This window comes from Pagrus major, chromosome 1 (assembly GCF_040436345.1).
Source record: "Pagrus major chromosome 1, Pma_NU_1.0".
NCBI classification, from domain to species: domain Eukaryota; kingdom Metazoa; phylum Chordata; class Actinopteri; order Spariformes; family Sparidae; genus Pagrus; species Pagrus major.
In genome coordinates this window covers 2,083,049-2,100,907 of record NC_133215.1, presented here as the reverse complement: position 1 = coordinate 2,100,907, position 17,859 = coordinate 2,083,049, and the positions used below count along the sequence as shown (strand labels likewise).

Genomic DNA, 17,859 nt, shown 5'->3' with positions numbered 1-17,859 from the left:
ATTACTTCATCACTATGCATCCTCTCAACAACAATAACAGTTCCTTGCTGCTGCTTTAGGTTTCAAAGTCTTCCTGTGACGGAGGCTGAGTCCTCGACCATCTCAGAGGTCACATCTCATCTTAAAAAACACAAACTGATTCTTGTATCAGCACTGATCCTGTCATACCTGTACCTGTGTTCACAATGTACACTGTACTGCCTGTAACCATGACAACGGCTGTCTCATTCACTTGACACTGGCTAGATGCTAAAATAGACAAGAAAGAAGAAAATAAGCCCTACCTTTTTGGGAAGTTTTGGGAAGCAAAAAAACAAAGTTCATAAATATCAAACTGACATAAGATTCCTGACTTACAGCATTTCTGTCATGAGGCCCCGGACTTACAACAGACCTGACTGAGTGGGGCCTAATGACGGAAAAATGTCCTAACTTAGATAGGACAAATCCTATCATCTTGTTACAGATGCAAGTACTAAGCTCAAGGGGATGTGCTGTCCTATCTTGAACCTAGTATCTTAACTTAAGAGTCCTAACTAGAACACCACTCGACTCAACTTCACCTCACTTAACACTGGCTGGCTGAACCAGCTGGACCAGAAAGAAGAATGAAGAAGAAACCCTATCTTTCTGGGAATTTTTTCTGTGTCAGACTGTGGTGACGGCTGTATTGAAGTCTATGGGAGATGATGGAGAAACACACTAAAACACAAACAAGAGGAGGAGGACAGAGGACTGATAGAGAGCTTCATCACATGGTGCAACAGCAGCCACCTGAAGCTCAGCATCAGTAAGACCAAGGAGGTGGTGGTGGACTACCAGAGGAACAGGAGGCCCCCTGACCCAGTCATCATCCAGGGAGGAAGTGAAGAGGGTGGACTCATACAAGTTCCTTGGGGTCCACATCAACAATAAACTGGACTGGTCTCACAACACTGATGTCCTCTTCAGGAAGGGACAGAGCAGGTTGTTGTTCCTGAGGAGACTCAGATCATTGGGGGTTTGTAACAGGCTCCTGAAGACCTTCTACCAGTCTGTGGTGGCCAGCGTACTCTTCTTTGCTGTGGTGTGTTGGTGAGGTGGCATCAAGACTGGTGAGGTCAGCAGGCTAAAGACGACAAGCTGCGACAGATGTGCAGCTCATTCAGCCATTGCATCGTCCCACCCAGGTGCAAAACTGAACGCTTCAGGAGCTCCTTTGTACCCACCTCCATCAGACTCTACAACAGCAGTGGAAGCTACAGTCTGTCTGTCATCTCACTGATCAGCCATCAACACGTTATTTTATTTTTATGTATATTTATATTTAACTGTCCTGTTTCAATTTATATTTGCGTATACCTGCTATGCTGCTGCAACACTTGAATTTCCCCTTTGGGGATCAATAAAGGATTATCTTATCTTATCTTATATTGATATCATATGACTTCTGAAAATACAAACACCAAAAACAAAAGCTAATCAGCAACAAAGTTCAAATCGAGGAATGATGTGAGCAAACAGGACCGAAAATCCAGTGGACCAGGAGGCAGGGGTATTGAGCAGAGTCGTAGTCCACAGGACATTTCTGGAGCTTCACAGTTAAACAGAGTTGCAGCTTTCTGCTAAACAACTGAAGCAGCTGGAGATGATTTAAACATCAGGTGTCTCCAAGTGATGTGAAAAGACGTTATTTCAATCAGGAGAGACACGTGAATGAGAAAGTCAAATGTTTATTCTGACAGATGATGTGAGATAATGAAGTGTTGACAGAAAGTCTTTGGCTCTTCGACTCTACAGGGAGATTTTGTAATGGAGGTCCGTCTGCACGTAGCAGCAGCTCTATCCACTCATATACACATATTTACAGATAATAACTCAAAGAAGACAAATGAGAAACTTCAATGATGAACCACAAATCAACTAAATAAAAGATGTCTGAACAAAGATCATAATTATGATGATCTATATGCATGTGTGTGTGGAGCCTGATTTTATTGTATATACAGGCTGATTGTTGTGAGAAAACAATCAGATCACAAAGTTCAGAAAACTGAAATCTGAACGTTCAAAACATATTTAAAGAGATTTTAAACCACTGATGTGCAGCACATTGACCAAGAAGAGACAACACAACTAACCCATTTCTGTTACTGTGATTTACAGAGAGAGTGTGTGTGTGTGTGTGTGTGAGAGAGTGTGTGTGTGTGTCTGTGTATCTGTGTGTCTGTGTGTGTGTGTGTCTGTGTGTGTGTGTGTGAGAGAGAGAGAGAGACTGTGTGTGTGTGTGTGTGTGTGTGTGTGTGTGTGTGTGTGTGTGTGTGTGAGTGTGTGAGTGTGTGTGTGTGTGTGTGTGTGTGTCCCTCCTACAGAGACACTGAGGAACCAGACCTGAACTTGAACCCAGGATAAAGAGGTTGAGTGAATGTGGTGTTGAAGGTGTGGAGGTGGATCAGTGAGTCAGAGGAGACTCTGTAGAAGGACAGAGTGCCAGCAGGACAGTCCACATACACTGCTACTCTGTTAGAGACAGAGGAGGAGGAGGAGGAGGAGGAGGAGGAGAGGTCTGTTTCTCTGTTATTGTGACAGACAGAGTAACGACCATCATCAGAGCAGCTCAGACTCCAGGACTGATTATTCCGTCCAAACACACAGTCATCACTGTCTCCTCTGATTCCTCTGTAACTCACTGATACACAACCCTCTCCTCTCCACTTGACCTCCCAGTAACAGCGACCAGTCAGACCATTTCTACACAGCAGCTGAGTCCAGTACTCAAACTTGTCTGGATGATCAGGATATGGCTGATACTCTGACACCCATGTCACCTTCCTGTTGCTGTCAGACAGTTTGAGCTTTCTGTATACAGGGTTTTTGTCCATTACGAGGTCACAGACATCTGATGGAGAGAACAAGACACAATACAGCAGCAGTTTATCATCTAACACAGCTGATGGTTTATTTGTTGTTTTATTAACAGACTGACTGTTAATTAGATCAAAACTTCACAATGACTCATCTTTTTGGATCTTCTTTCAAACTGACAGTTGAATGCAGATACACAAGCTTTAGATTTAAACTACTTTAACATGTGCTGCCTTGTTTTCATCAGTCAAAGTGAACACACACTTACACTTCCTCACACCAGGTTTCAGCCTCTGCTCTCCACCATGTTCCACCCTGGAGGAAGAAACAAAGTCAGAATGAACCTTCAGAAGCTTCCTCATCAATGATCTTCATAAAGCTTCACTCAGATCACCATGAAGACAAAACAGCTGCATTTATAAAACACACTTCATACACACACTCAGACTTTACATCAAATATTCACAAACAACAACTACATAATAATAAGTTATAATATAATAATAAGTTCAGACAAAAAGAAAACATCCCAAAAAATCAAGACAATAAAATAGTAATAAAATCAGCAGAAGACTAACTATACTCAGACCCTCGATTCAGATCAGAAAAACTCCCTAAAAACCCTTTAATGAGAAGAAAAGGTAGAAACATCAGAAAGAGCAACAGAGGAGGGATCCCTCCTCAGGATGGACAGACAGGAAGTAGATGTCGTCATTACAGAATGAATCAAAATAAGTTTGAATAAAGTCTCAGATCTTCTCAGCCTGATGATCAGAACATAAATGTTCATGTGATTTCTCTTCATTGTTCAGTGTGATGTCAGTGGCTGCTGTCAACACATCAGTTATTAACTGCAGTCAGCTTGTTTTAATATTATTGAGTATTTCACATGCTGTGGCTGAAACTGTCGTCTTGACTGAGACTGCTGTGATATCAAACTGAAATTCACTGCACAACAGATCAGACTGTCGACATCTTCCAGCTCCATGTTTTCATTTTTCCTTCTTAGCAGAACGCTGCCTCTCTCTCTCTTTCAGTCAACACTGAGGACGCAGCCGTCCTGTTTGAATCAACGTCATTATGATTGTCATTGGATAAAACCGTTCAGTTTGAGCTGCAGGTCGATCGATTGATCCAAACAGAAGTCGTATGATTGACTGAAGGCTGATAAAACATGTGAATTGTTACATTTGTAGTACTTTACTTTTTTGGGTGGTCTTTCTGTGCATATGAGTTTCAGAGGTACTGTGGAGTTGCTGGGTGTGGCTTTCTGGTGGCCTGAGCCATGGCTGATCACACACCTGCAGCAGATTGAGACAATCAGCACCAGGTTAAAAGCTCTGGCCTCCTCTACTCACGCTGCCAGATTATTTCATCAACCAGACGTGGAATATGGTCTCCATATACCCGCTGGTGAGCCTGACTTCTTCCCCATCTGGCTCTCTTCGTCATGTCAACCTCTCTGCCTCCCTCCTGTAGTCACATGAGTACTGTTGGATTCTGGAGCTGATGACAGCTTAATTGATACAGCTCGAGTAGAGCAAGCTACAATCCCTGTTGAGCCCCTAGAGACTCCTAAGACTGTTAATGCCCTTGACAGCAGGCTGCTTGTGACCATCATCCACCACACACTCCCTGTTACCCTGATCATCTCAGGTAATCACAGACAACAGATTCAACTTTTTGATATACCCTCTCCTACGTCCCCTGTTGTGCTCGGACTCCTGTGGCTAAAACTCCACAACCCACACATTGACTGGTCCGCAGCCTCCATTTCCGGTTGGAGCATTTTTTTGCCACTCCCACTGTCGTCATTCTGCTGCTCCCATCCACAAGCCCCATGTTACCACCCCCTCTAGACCACCAGACCTATCTCTAGTGCCACGTGATTATCACAATATCACCCAGGTTTTCAGCACAGAGCTGGCCCTGTCGCTCCCCCCACACAGACCATATGACTGTGTCATTGACAGTGTTGGGCACGTTACTTTTAAAAAGTAATTAGTTATAGTTACTAGTTACTTCTCCCAAAAAGTAACTGAGTTAGTAACTTAATTACTCCACTATAAAAGTAACTAGTTACCAGGGAAAGTAACTATTGCGTTACTTTTTTTTTAAGTTTAAATATGTCTAAGAATTTGGATTTTTTTCTAAGCGGGTTTCACAAGCCAGTTGCATAGAATAGAACTGCATAGACACCTACACAGAACCTTTAATATTTATTGCACCTCAACAGACCACAACTGGTAGACGTACTGTACCTCAAGTATTTTCTTCATCACAAAAAATACACAGTGTAACAATATGAAGTGCTTTTAACTCTCTGTTCATACTGTACTGTTCAAATATTTTCGTAAAAATAAAAGTACACAGTTTAAATATGAAGTGCTTTAATTCTCTGTAGTGTAAATTAAATAAATCAAACCTTCACACAAGTTACTGTACTGACATACTGTATTTCAAGTACTTTCTTAAAAACGAAAGAAACAGTTTAACAATATGAAGTACTTGGACAAATCCAACTTCAGCTGCTTGGGCGGCGTGGCTCCGTGTCCTTCTTTGTTAGCGGCGCTCACGTTAGCCACACCTGGCCTGCAGTCATCATCAGCAGTGTCAACAACAGTGTTTTTGGCCACTAGTTTTGTAGAAGCGTGTGCCGCTGAGAGATGCTTCATTAGATTAGAGTTGCTTACAACGGACGTGGACAAACACTTCGCTCTGGGACATAATGTACACTTCACATGTACGTTCTTGCCTTTTACCTCAAGGAGATTAAAGTAGTGTCTGTACTTCCACTTTGAAAACGCCAACTTTCTCTACGGACTCGCCGTTGCTGCAGCTTACTTTTACTCTACCTTAGCCAATCATCATCACTTATGCGGTTCTTTCAAATCTCTGTACCCGGCACTATGCATGCGGAAACACATACCCAATTCTCTGATTGGCTGAAGACGTAATCTCACTACACATCAGCCAATAATTGCTGAGACGGCTCTCTCATCCTCCTCTCTCTCAAGCGACTTTGAGTATCACGCAAAGCGCTATATAAAACTCATGTATTATTATTATTATTATTATTATTATTATTAAGACAGGCACACACGAGTTCAATCATGAAGTTAAGGGAAAAAAAACTCATTATGCGACTAGTAACGCACGGTAACGGGGTGTCGGATATGGCAACGGCGTTACAGTGACAGTCAAAGTAATTAGTTACATTACTCGTTAGTGAAAAAAGTAACGGCGTTAGTAACGCCGTTACTAGTAACGGCGTTACTCCCATCACTGGTCATTGAGCTCCTCCCTGGTTCCTCACTACCATCTAGCTGATTTTACAACCTGGCTTGCCCTGAGAGAGAGGCCATGGAGACCTACATTAATGACTCCCTCACTGCTGGGTGAATCAGACCATCATCTTCACCACTTGGACCAGGCTTCTTCTTCGTGGCAAAGAAGGACAAGACCCTTTGGGAGTCATACTATGCGGGGTCGAGGTGAAGTCTGAACAAGTGGGTCTTGAGTCTTTGGTGAAAGATGGCGAGTGACTCTGCTGTCCTGACATTGGTCGGGAGTTCCTTCCACCACTGAGGTGCCAGAACAGAGAAGAGTCGGGATTTCGCTGGGCGGTCTTTGTTTGCTCTCAGCGAAGGCGGTACCAGCCGGCCAGCTGATGTAGTATATTTTGATCTTCTCTCGCTCAATAGAGGAACACAGACAGCAGGTGCGGCTGGTGTTACCTCTCATACTCATACATATGCTCTGCTAAACATCCTAACCTCAAGCCCGTTGGTCCCTATTTCTGAGCAGGTTCAACTACATCCTCTCCTTCCGCTGTGTCACCGCCCGCCATCCCTCCTCTCGGTGTTCCCGTCTCCCCTGGATTGAATACTCACACAACTCCCTCACCAGTGCAGCTACAGCTACAGCTTTTATGGCAGCCAATGGCTTTCAACCCCCCCTTTTTCACGCTCAAGAGGTAGAGGTAGTAGTCCCCTCCATCCAGGCTCAGTATTGTTACATTCATTATGTGTTTCAGAGGTACTGTGGAGTTGCAGGGCGTGGCTTTATGGTGGCCTGAGCCATGGCTGATCGCACAGACCTGCAGTGGATTGAGGCAATCAGCGCCAGGTTAAAAGCTCTGGCCTCCTCTACTTACGCTGCTAGATTATTTAGTCAACCAGATGTTGTACATGGTCTTCCAGTGCTAAGACTCTTTTCTCAAAGTGTCTTTGCCTTTTCGTCTCCAGTGAACCTAATCTGTTGTTTTCTTCATTTTCACCAGTGATCACTCTCCACCTGGTTACTCTCTGGCCACACCACAACCCAGCCTCCTGCAACTATACCACTAGCTTGCATCACCATCTTCTATGCTCGCTGACCCGAGCCTCTACCTGTGCAGTCTTGGGTCACTCATCTCCCTGGCGGAGCCTCCAGTCACCTCCTCAGCCCTCCTCCACTGCCATCTTCTCACTGTGTTAAATAAATGTCTTCTAACTCAAACCCCTGTTTCTGGTGTCTGCTATTGGGTCATATAACCTCCATCTACCAAGTGTAACATGAGTTCACACAATGTAAAGGATAAATAGAAACTTCTGCTGTCTGCTTAGCTTCAGTCTCTCTCTCTCTCTCTCTCTCTCTCCCTCTCTCTCTCTCTCTCTCACACACACACACACACACACACACACACACCTGTTACTACACAGGCATTTTCAAGAGAGCTCTCTCTCCCTCTGAATATAAGTTATTTTCTTTTTTTCTTCTTTTCTGTACTGCAGTTCAGGACATATCTGTACTACCTTTTCATCTGTTTTCAGCAAACTTAAGTTAATTCAGTTGCTTATATTTAAATGTGTTATGTTAAATAATAGGGATCAGGGTGATTTTTCATGAGTCTAGAAATCATCTCATAATTTGAGACCATTCACAATAAAATATAAGACTTTTTAAAGTCCATGGACATACTGACATACATTCTGTCAGAAAGCTCCAGAACAACTTCTGTTTCCATGATCAAGAATCAACTTTAAACCTCTTCATAAGTTTGTATTATTAGTTTGTAATAAATAATGTGTTAAAGTGTCATCAAATGATCAACAGCAGATGGTGGTGTGATGTTAGTCAGGAGGTCAGTCTCAGTGTGCATAGGGACTCTCAGCACATCAGTTAGTCTTCACTGTTATCAGCAGTGCTGCTGGTTCAGACTGTAAACCAACAGTCCTCAGCTTGTCAGTGTAAACACTGTGTGAGCTCTTGTTGTCTGTTCATACCTGAGAGTGTCCAGTCTCCAGTCTGGATCCTCGAGTCCAGCCGACAGCAGCTTCACTCCTGAGTCTCCTGGGTGATTGTAGCTCAGGTCCAGCTCTCTCAGATGGGAGGGGTTGGATCTCAGAGCTGAGGCCAGAGAAGTACAGCCTTCCTCTGTGATCAGACAGCCTGACAGCCTGGAGACACGCACACAGACACACACATACACACACACACACACACACACACACACACACACACACACACACACACACACACACAAGCTGATGAGAGCAGAGAAACTGAATCAAAACAGTAAAGGTTTGGTTTATTAAAATCAATCAATCTTTATTTGTATAGCAGCAATAATCTGGCCAAAATAATATCACAGTATATGTAATTCAAATTTCAACAATCTAAGCTGCAATCTTATTCAATGTATGCCCTGTAGACTACAGCCAGAGTTGAAATAGCTTATACATTTCTTCACAACACCATTAAAACATAATATTTCATTAAAGATAATTCTTGTTTGGCACACTTTCTTAATCCGCCATGGTGCTAGAACTCACATTGCATTAATCAAAATACATCATCCAAGGAAGAGCCACAAGAAGGAACTTGGCTCCAGACTGCGACCATCAATAGAGACAGTGCGACTAAACTAACTAAAAAAACAAAACAAAAAATATCACTGTGAGACATCTACAGCATGTCTATCTGTCCTGGGAGAGTCCTCTGTGGCTCTTCCTGAGGTTTCTTTTTTTTCACCCTGTTAAAAGCTTTTTCTCTCAATATGGCGAGTTTTTCTTCACTTGAATCAAGGGTCCAAGGACAGAAGATGTCGTTACACTATACATTTGTGGAGCCCACTGAGGGAAAGTGATTGTGATTTTGGGCTGTATAGATAAAATTGATTTGATTTGATTTGACATTTAAAGTTGTCTCTGAAACAGAAGCTGAATCCTGACCTGAGAGTCTCCAGTTTACAGTGTGGACTCTTCAGTCCAACAGACAGCTGCTTCACTCCTGAATCCTGCAGGTCGTTGTTACTCAGGTCCAGCTCTCTCAGACTAGAGGACTGGGAGCTGAGAACTGAGGACAGAGCTTCACAGCTTCTCTCTGACAGATTACAGCCACTCAGCCTGAAGAGCGTTAGTGACAAAGACAAACACTGATACTGTTTCTGTCTTATACAATATAAAACACATCACATTTCTATGGACTGGGTCTTTATAGTCTCAAGTACATAACTGGGATCTGACAACAATTAATAAAATGTCCTACATTATACTCATGTATGTTTCCTTCTATTTCATGGATGCATTAATCTGTAGAGGTACAATCAAACTAAAGGAACAATATGCAAGTTTTTCAACTAATCAGTCTGATGACTGAATCTTTGGACTCGTATTTGACTGATATTTGATATTAGGAGCTTCATCAGTGGAGAAAAACCCTACATGTGTGATACAGTATCTGTTCACTTACAGAGCTTTGTTGGAGGCTTTGACCACTGGCAGCAGCCTCAGAAGAGCCTCCTCTGAAGCACAATATTTCTTCAGCTCAAACACGTCCAGATCTTCTTCTGATGACAGTAAGATGAAGACCAGAGCTGACCACTGAGCAGGAGACAGTTTACCTGTGGAGAGACTTCCTGATCTCAGGTACTGTTGGATCTCCTCCACTAGAGAACCATCATTCAGTTCATTCAGACAGTGGAACAGATTGATGCTTCTCTCTGGAGACAGATTCTCACTGATCTTCTTCTTGATGTACTTCACTGTTTCCTGATTGGTCTGTGAGATACTTCCTGTGTGTGTCATCAGTCCTCGTAGGAGAGTCTGATTGGTCTGCAGTGAAAGACCCAGGAGGAAGCGGAGGAACAAGTCCAGGTGTCCATTTTTACTCTGTAAGGCCTCGTCCACAGCACTCTGGTAGAGATGTGTTGGTTCAGGTTTGTCTCTGAGTTTAGATTGTTTTCCTTCTGCCAGCAGATTGACTCCAGAGTTGATGAACGTCAGATGAACATGAAGAGCAGCCAGAAACTCCTGAGCACTCAGATGGACAAAGCAGAAGACCTTGTCCTGGTACAGTCCTCTCTCCTCTTTAAAGATCTGTGTGAACACTCCTGAGTACACTGAGGCTGCTCTGATATCGATGCCACACTCTGTCAGGTCTGATTCATAGAAGATCAGGTTTCCTTTCTGCAGCTGCTCAAAAGCCAGTTTTCCCAGAGACTCAATCATCTTCCTGCTCTTTTTATTCCAGGGTGGATCTGTCTCAGCTCCTCCATCGTACTTGATGTTCTTCACTTTGGACTGAACCACCAGGAAGTGGATGTACATCTCAGTCAGGGTCTTGGGCAGCTCTCGTCCCTCTCTGGTCTTCAACACATCCTCCAGAACTGTAGCAGTGATCCAGCAGAAGACTGGGATGTGGCACATGATGTGGAGGCTTCGTGATGTCTTGATGTGGGAGATGATTCTGTTGGCCTGCTCCTCATCTCTGAATCTGTTCCCGAAGTACTCCTCCTTCTGTGGGTCAGTGAACCCTCTGACCTTTGTCACCATGTCAACACACTCAGGAGGGATCTGATTGGCTGCTGCAGGTCGTGTGGTTATCCAGAGGCGAGCAGAGGGAAGCAGTTTCCCCCTGATGAGGTTTGTCAGCAGCACATCCACTGAGGTGGACTCTGTAACATCAGTCAGGATCTCAGTGTTGTGGAAGTCCAGAGGAAGTCGACACTCATCCAGACCGTCAAAGATGAACACAACCTGGAACTCTTCAAAGCTGCAGATTTCTTTGGTTTCAGTGAAGAAGTGATGAACAAGCTCCACCAAGCTGAACTTTTCTTCTTTCAGCACATTCAGCTCTCTGAAAGTGAATGGAAATGTGAACTGTATGTCCTGGTTGGCTTTGTCTTCAGCCCAGTCCAGAGTGAACTTCTGTGTTAAGACTGTTTTCCCAATGCCAGCCACTCCCTTTGTCATCACTCTTCTGATTGGTTCGTCTCTTCCAGGTGAGGCTTTAAAGACGTCTTCTTGTCTGATTGTTGTTTGTGGTCTGTCTGGTTTCCTGGATGCTGTTTCAATCTGTCTGACCTCATGTTCATCATTGACCTCTGCAGTCCCTCCCTCTGTGATGTAGAGCTCTGTGTAGATCTGATTCAGAACGGTTGGGTTTCCTGCTTTAGCGATCCCCTCAAACACACACTGGAACTTCTTCTGAAGGTTAGATTTGAGTTGACGTCGACAAACTGCAGCAACAGTTCCTGAATGAAACACAACACATCAGTGAGTGGATGTTAGTGTGAAGAAGAAAACAGTTTATTGAGGAAAATCCTCTTACTGCTCTGCAGACAGTCAGCCAGCTCCTCCTGCTTCATTCTCCTCAGGAAGTTCAGTGTGATCTTCAGAAATGCCTTTCTGCTGCTCCTCCTCTGCTCCTCCTCCTCACCGTCCAACACCTCCTCATCCTCACTCTGCCTCTCTGAGCATTCTGGGTAATCTGGACTCAGAACCTTCTGGAACTTCTTCAGCTCGTTCTTCACAAAGGTGACAACGTTCTCCTCAAGATGCTGCAAAAGAGTAAAACTTCAAATGTAAAATGAGACATTTCATTTCATTTGCAGCTGAAGTAAAGTTGTTGTTGGACATTTACTCACCTTAAATATGGAGTCCAGGTCTGTTGGATGCTGCTCGACAGACTGACCACTGAGAACCTGCTGAACTCTGCAGAGAGAACATAAAGTATGATGATTTCAACCATCAACAACTTCACATTTTTACATCATCTGTCTGCTTCTGGGGCCTTTTGATGGATTAGGTGAAACAGTTTTCTCGTATTCATGGTGACACCTTTAGGTTGATATAAGAAGCTGCCCACTGTCATTTGTGAGACAGTGTCTCATTTATCACATACTTCTTAGATTTTCATTGTTTTAAGACACTCTTTGAAGCAGGTAGCCCAGTTGTGGAGGAATTGCAAAATCCTGGCCTTGCCAGGCTACTATGCCGAGTCAAACCGAGTAGAGCCAGGCTGGCAGATGTAATGGAAAAGCGGCAAGAGTTCATAGATTTCTGCTCGTCATTCACAGTCAAGGCTTCAGATATGCCGGTTGACATCCATCTTGATGTAATTGACTTGAAGTATGATTCAGATTTAAAGGCCACATTTGCCTCTGCTGGTCTTGACTCATTTTATTAGTATGTCTTACCAGAGTACCCCAAATTGACGCCCTGGCGGACAAAGTTTTGTGCATGTTTGGGACCACTTACCTATGTGAACAGTCCTTTTTCTGTATACCGCATCATGCTGCGTCAGAGACTTCAACCTGACCTGAACAAAGTTTGTACTGCAGGAGAGAACAACCTGCCTCCTTAATAGCTTCCACTGTAGTTAAATGCTGTGTTGTATTTTTACTTAAAATACACTAAAAGAAAAGGAATAATTCTTGGTTATTGTTATTTATTGGTTATTATCCTATGGTCCAGCCCTCCTGAGGTCAAGCTGGGCTGCATGTGGCCCCTGGACTAAATTGAGTTTGACACCCCTGATTTCTATCATAAGCAAGCAAGTAATTTCTGCTGTGTTTAATGAGGTCGTCCACACGGCACATTAACATCCAGACTGTGGAGGTCAGACAGAAGTGAGACGTTCATATTATCTTTTCTCTTTTTAATTTCAGATCAGTGTTTTGAGAATGACTTACAAACTACCTTCATCTGTCAGAGGGGGAGACTGCCGACTGCAATAACTCAAACATCTCTGCTTTCACTGTCTGTATGAATGGGTTCAGTTGAAGTCGGACTTCTCAGTAAAGGCGGCAGCATTTGAGAGACACAGTCATTGGACTGGTGTCAAAGATGCAGAGGGACTAATGAAACTTTAAATCTTAAACCCAGGACTATTGACATTAACCATCCAACTTCTTCCCAACAGACTGAATCTATGGGCAACAACAAAATATGTTGTCATGGTCCACACGCACTGATTCACACTTCCTCCAGTCAGAGTACTGAGTCCCAGGAGGAACCAGAGAGAGATCAACATCTTTAGTCCACAAATGATTTCAACAATTGATATCAAATCTGGAGGAAAATCATTTGCTCTGATATGATCACTTTGCATTATGTATTAACTGTCGATTTCTGGAAAATCTTGAATACTAAATGTTCCTCTTTGAAGAAAACATTAAATCAGTGGAGCGTGAAAGTTGAGACCAGCTGACAGATCATTTTATGTCAGGACTTGATAGAAGGAGAGCTGCAGAACAACAAACTCTTCTGGTTTACATTCTTACCTTTCTTCAGCAGAGTGGTCTCCATCCTTGAAGGTAATAGGCCAAGTCATGGACCGATCACTCTTCATGGACACTCTGCTGGGTGCAGGAGAGTCTGGTCTCTGCTGCTGAACCCTGATAGAAACAGACAGACAAACCAACGCACCTCTCAAACCTTCAACCACAAATTAATGTTCAAATGTATCAAAGTCTAAAGTTGATTTAAAGAGAAGAAGTCCAGAAAAACCATCAGAGTTTGATGATCCAGTTTGGGACAATAACCAAAGTTCATATTATAAGTCAGATAAACTGGTTCTAGTAATCGTGTCATGTTGCTGATCATTCCTTCAGTCTGAAGCTACAACCCTCTTAAAATGTGACATGATGAGATCAGAGGAGGTGGACAACATTACAGGAGACTTCTTTGAAATGATAAACATCAGTAAAACGTTGTCTGAATGTTACAGATGAAACGTTCCTCCAACAATAACATTGTTAGAACATGTAGAGAACATGATGAAATGTTACAGGAACGTTCCTGCTGACTGGGACTATGTTGACTTACTGAGTCTCTGAAGGACGTTTTCCTTTGAACTCTAAAGGAAGTTTCATGGACCGGTCACTCTTCATGGACACACAGCTGGGTCCAGGTCCAGGTCCAGGTCCAGGTCCAGGTCCAGCAGAGTCTGGTCTCTGCTGCTCTGGGCTTCAACACAACACACACAGAGCTTTGAGTGTGAATCATGATGGTGGAGTGATTTGAGTGCTGAGCTGTGACATGGAGAAGAGTCATGGACAGTTAGAGATCCTCATCTCACCTCTGAGCTTTGGTCTGGCTGTCATGTTGCCCACACAGAGTGGTTTTAGAGGGAGGGCCTCCCTCCTCTGTCTCCTCACACTGATTCATAGCAGAGCCCACACCTTCACACAAACACAACAACATGATTTATCAGCATTCCTCTCAGTCACATGACAAACATACAGAGTCTGACTGGACACCAGATTCACACAAACACTAAATACATCCAAATCTGACTTCAGTCTACACGACAGACATGTTGACAGTTTCAGCTGCAGTAAAACTGAATGTAATATTTTCAGCTCCTTTCAGACTGTTTAAAGATTTGAGTTGAATGATCCAGTAAAAAGCCGTCAAATAACCCAGTTTAAACAACAAATAACTTGGGATGACCTGAAACACTGGAAATGTTCAGTTTGTTCTCATTTGTATCAAAATAAAAGTGTCTCTTTCTTTAAAAAGGACCATGTGGACTGAACTAGTTTACAGTAAAAACACCAAAACAAGAACAAACCACGAGCACAATCATTTAGCTTCACATTAAACACTAAACTAAAACTCAATCATCACTTTTTAAGAAATGTTGTTGGTAGGGCTGCATAATTAATTCAAATATTACCAAAATCACACGATGGCCAAGTGTAATATCCAAATCACAGGAGCTGATCTTTTTATGATGAAGGTAAAATGTGTGACGAGCAGGGTTACAGCAATAATTTTCAGGTATACTGTGGTATGAAAATTTACAATTATCATGCTGTGTAGGTCCACCTGCTCTTCTACAGTATATTTGTTCTGTATTAGTGTCATTAAAAAATCATTTTCATACTTTATGTCAAGTTTCATGAATATTTGGTGAAATTATAATAAGGCGTTTGTTCAACAACAAAAAGAAGCCTTCTGTGTTTATTCCTTTAAGAGTCATTCTAACGTAAAATAATTAAAATAACTGTAATACTTACAGTTAAGTAATTCAATTAAGTTAATACTAATACCACTGAGGATGCCATCTCCACCGCTCTTCACTTGAGCCTTGCACACCTGGAGGAGAAAAACACTCATGTTCGGATGCTGTTCCTGGACTTCAGTTCAGCGTTTAATACCATCATTCCACAGCATCTGGTAGACAAACTGGGACCCCTGGGCCTCAGCACCCCCCTGTGCAACTGGCTGCTGGACTTCCTCACTGAGAGACCACAGTCAGTGCGGGTCGGTCAGAATACCTCCAGTGTCATCACCCTCAACACAGGCTCCCCTCAAGGCTGTGTCCTGAGCCCCCTGCTGTTCACTCTGATGACTCACGACTGCGTCCCAAGGGCTACCACCAACCACATTGTGAAGTTTGCGGACGACACAACAGTGGTGGGCCTCATCAGGGATGACCACGACCTGGCTTACAGGGAGGAGGTGGAGCAGCTGGTCGGCTGGTGTAGCAAAAACAACTTGATCCTGAACGTGGACAAAACCAAAGAGATCATTGTCGACTTCAGGAAGAAGCAGCCCAGCCACGCTCCACTTCTCATCAACAACACGGCGGTGGAGGTGGTCAGCAGCACCAAGTTCCTGGGGGTGCACATCACAGACAACCTCACCTGGTCTGTGAACACTGCAGCACTGGTCAAGAAGGCACAGCAGCGTCTGCACTTCTGCGAAGGATGAGGAGAGCCCTCCTGCCCCCGCCCATCCTCACTACCTTCTACAGGAGCACCATAGAGAGCATCCTGACCAGCTGCATCTCCATGTGGTGTGGAAGCTGCAAAGCCTCTGACTGGAGGAATGTGAGGAGAGTGGTGAGGACAGCGGAGAAGGTCATTGGGACTTCTCTCCCCTCCATTCAGGACATAGCTCCCAGGTGCTGCATGTCCCGAGCTGGGAATATTATCAGAGACTCCTCCCACCCTCACCATGGACTGTTTTCCGTGCTGGCCTCTGGAAAGAGGTTCTGCAGCATTCGGTGCAGAACCACAAGGCTCTGTAACAGCTTCTTCCCCCATGTCATCAGACTGCTGAACTCTAAGTGACAATTGTCGTTTATTCTTAACTCAACTATGTCACTTTCAATAATTTGCACTTTTTAGTATGTTTAGTATGTTTCTATATTTATTTTCTTATTGTGGTATTTTTTGATATTCATTTTGATTCTATGCTGAGCCTCTGAAACGAATTTTCATTCTGTGTTTATTTGTTGCTCACAGAATGACAATAAAGTCTGTCTAAGTCTAAGTCTACAGTACACTGTGACACCGTCATATTTCTTAGATACCATTATAAATGGATTATTGTGGTGTTACAGAGACGCTCCTACAAATCATATTCTTCAGATGTCAGGGAACATTTTTAGATTTTTTTCCAGTCAAAAATGCACCAAATTCACAGTAAAACTGTGACTCATTTCTCAATATCAGTCAAAATAATCACTTTATGATTTGTGTTTTCTTGCGTATCGTGCAGCCATAGTAATCGAGACATTTTGAACCACACAGAGAAAAATATGAATTCATAGTAAAGTGATGAAGAACATGGCCGTCACATTAATCAGATGTGATTCACCAGCTGTGGTTGGAACATGTTGAAGCTGCAGTCAGAAAGCTCAGAGCAGCTGATGTAGCTCCATCAGTCCACTAGATGGAGCACATGAGCCACACATGTGCACAGAGCTGAAGAGCAGCAGCACACAGACGGACAGACTGCAGTCAGCCGTCACAGTCAGAGCAGCTGCACACAAAACTGGACTGTGTTGACTGAGACGCTTCATTAATAACCCATCATCTGTATGAGATTATCACAAACTGGACTTTCTTTCATTGTCACATTATAATATTAATAAAATCACAATCAGCTGATCAAACTTTGATGAGCACATGATTTTGGCTTGGTCTCTCTTGTTGAAACTAAACTTCTCTCCACAAACATGTTACATTTAGAATAATGAGGTTGTTCTCTACAAAAATACATCTTTATTTTTTAAAAACTGCTTCGAAAATAATAAGCTGCAAAAAGAAGCCTTCACACGGGGCTGTAGTGAATTAAAAGGGTTTGAGTTAAGTGGGAACCAAAGGTGTCTGAGCTCCCATGAAAGTAGTAAAATCACACTAATACATCACCAACAACTGTTATTTTAATCACAAATAATGATTTTCTCAATGTAAGGTACAAACAGGTGAACAGAAACATGTTTCCAGAGGAACTACGCTCCATATTCTCTCTGAATGACAGAGACCACGTCAGTGTCTCTCACTGTCACACCTTTTCATAATTACATTAAAAAAACGTTGTTGGTGGACTAAGAGACTGGACTGTCCGGCTGCACAACTCTTCAGATTATTGGAGGAAACAGAACCATGAAAGAATCAGCAGTTGTTGTTGATGTGATTCTTCTGGATCAGAACCCTGCTGAGGAGTATTAACCTCCCATGGCCGCTCACTCACACTGTCAGTTTGTCTCATACTGCTGTGGCTGCTTTGTGCTTTTCAGCAGAGCATCTGGATCATAATAGAGACATCAGAGCTTCAGATCTGGTCCCTGCCTCTCAGCTAGTTTCTTACTAATAAAGACAGAAGTTGTGTCCAAATGAATTCACTGTTTCTACACAACTAAATCTTTCCTGAGGAGACAAACGGGACATTGAGTCCGACTGAACATTTTACAATTCACATGAAAATGTGAAAACAATGAAGAGCCTTGTTG

At 43.1% G+C, this 17,859-nt stretch overlaps 1 protein-coding gene across 1 annotated transcript; it reads right to left on the bottom strand.

Moving 5' to 3' along the window:
* Positions 1–6,876: 6,876 nt before the first annotated feature.
* LOC140997830 (protein NLRC3-like) lies at positions 6,877–11,485 on the bottom strand. Its single transcript, XM_073467872.1, has 3 exons — positions 11,440–11,485; positions 10,330–11,362; positions 6,877–6,943 (listed from the first exon to the last, which is right to left on the bottom strand). Exons 1-3 carry the CDS (start codon positions 11,474–11,476, stop codon positions 6,877–6,879), a joined length of 1,137 nt encoding a protein of 378 aa, XP_073323973.1. The 5' UTR covers positions 11,477–11,485.
* Between the last annotated feature and the right edge of the window lie 6,374 nt (positions 11,486–17,859).

Excerpts from the sequence above, each read along its gene's own strand:
- LOC140997830 (XM_073467872.1), bottom strand. The coding sequence starts at position 11,476 with ATGAAGCAGGAGGAGCTGGCTGACTGTCTGCAGAGCA. Across the intron at positions 11,363-11,439 it reads GGCTGACTGTCTGCAGAGCA|GAACTGTTGCTGCAGTTTGT; the intron begins GTAAGAGGATTT and ends TGTTTCATTCAG. Across the intron at positions 6,944-10,329 it reads AAGAGCAGGAAGATGATTGA|GTCTGTGCGATCAGCCATGG; the intron begins GTCTCTGGGAAA and ends AATCCACTGCAG.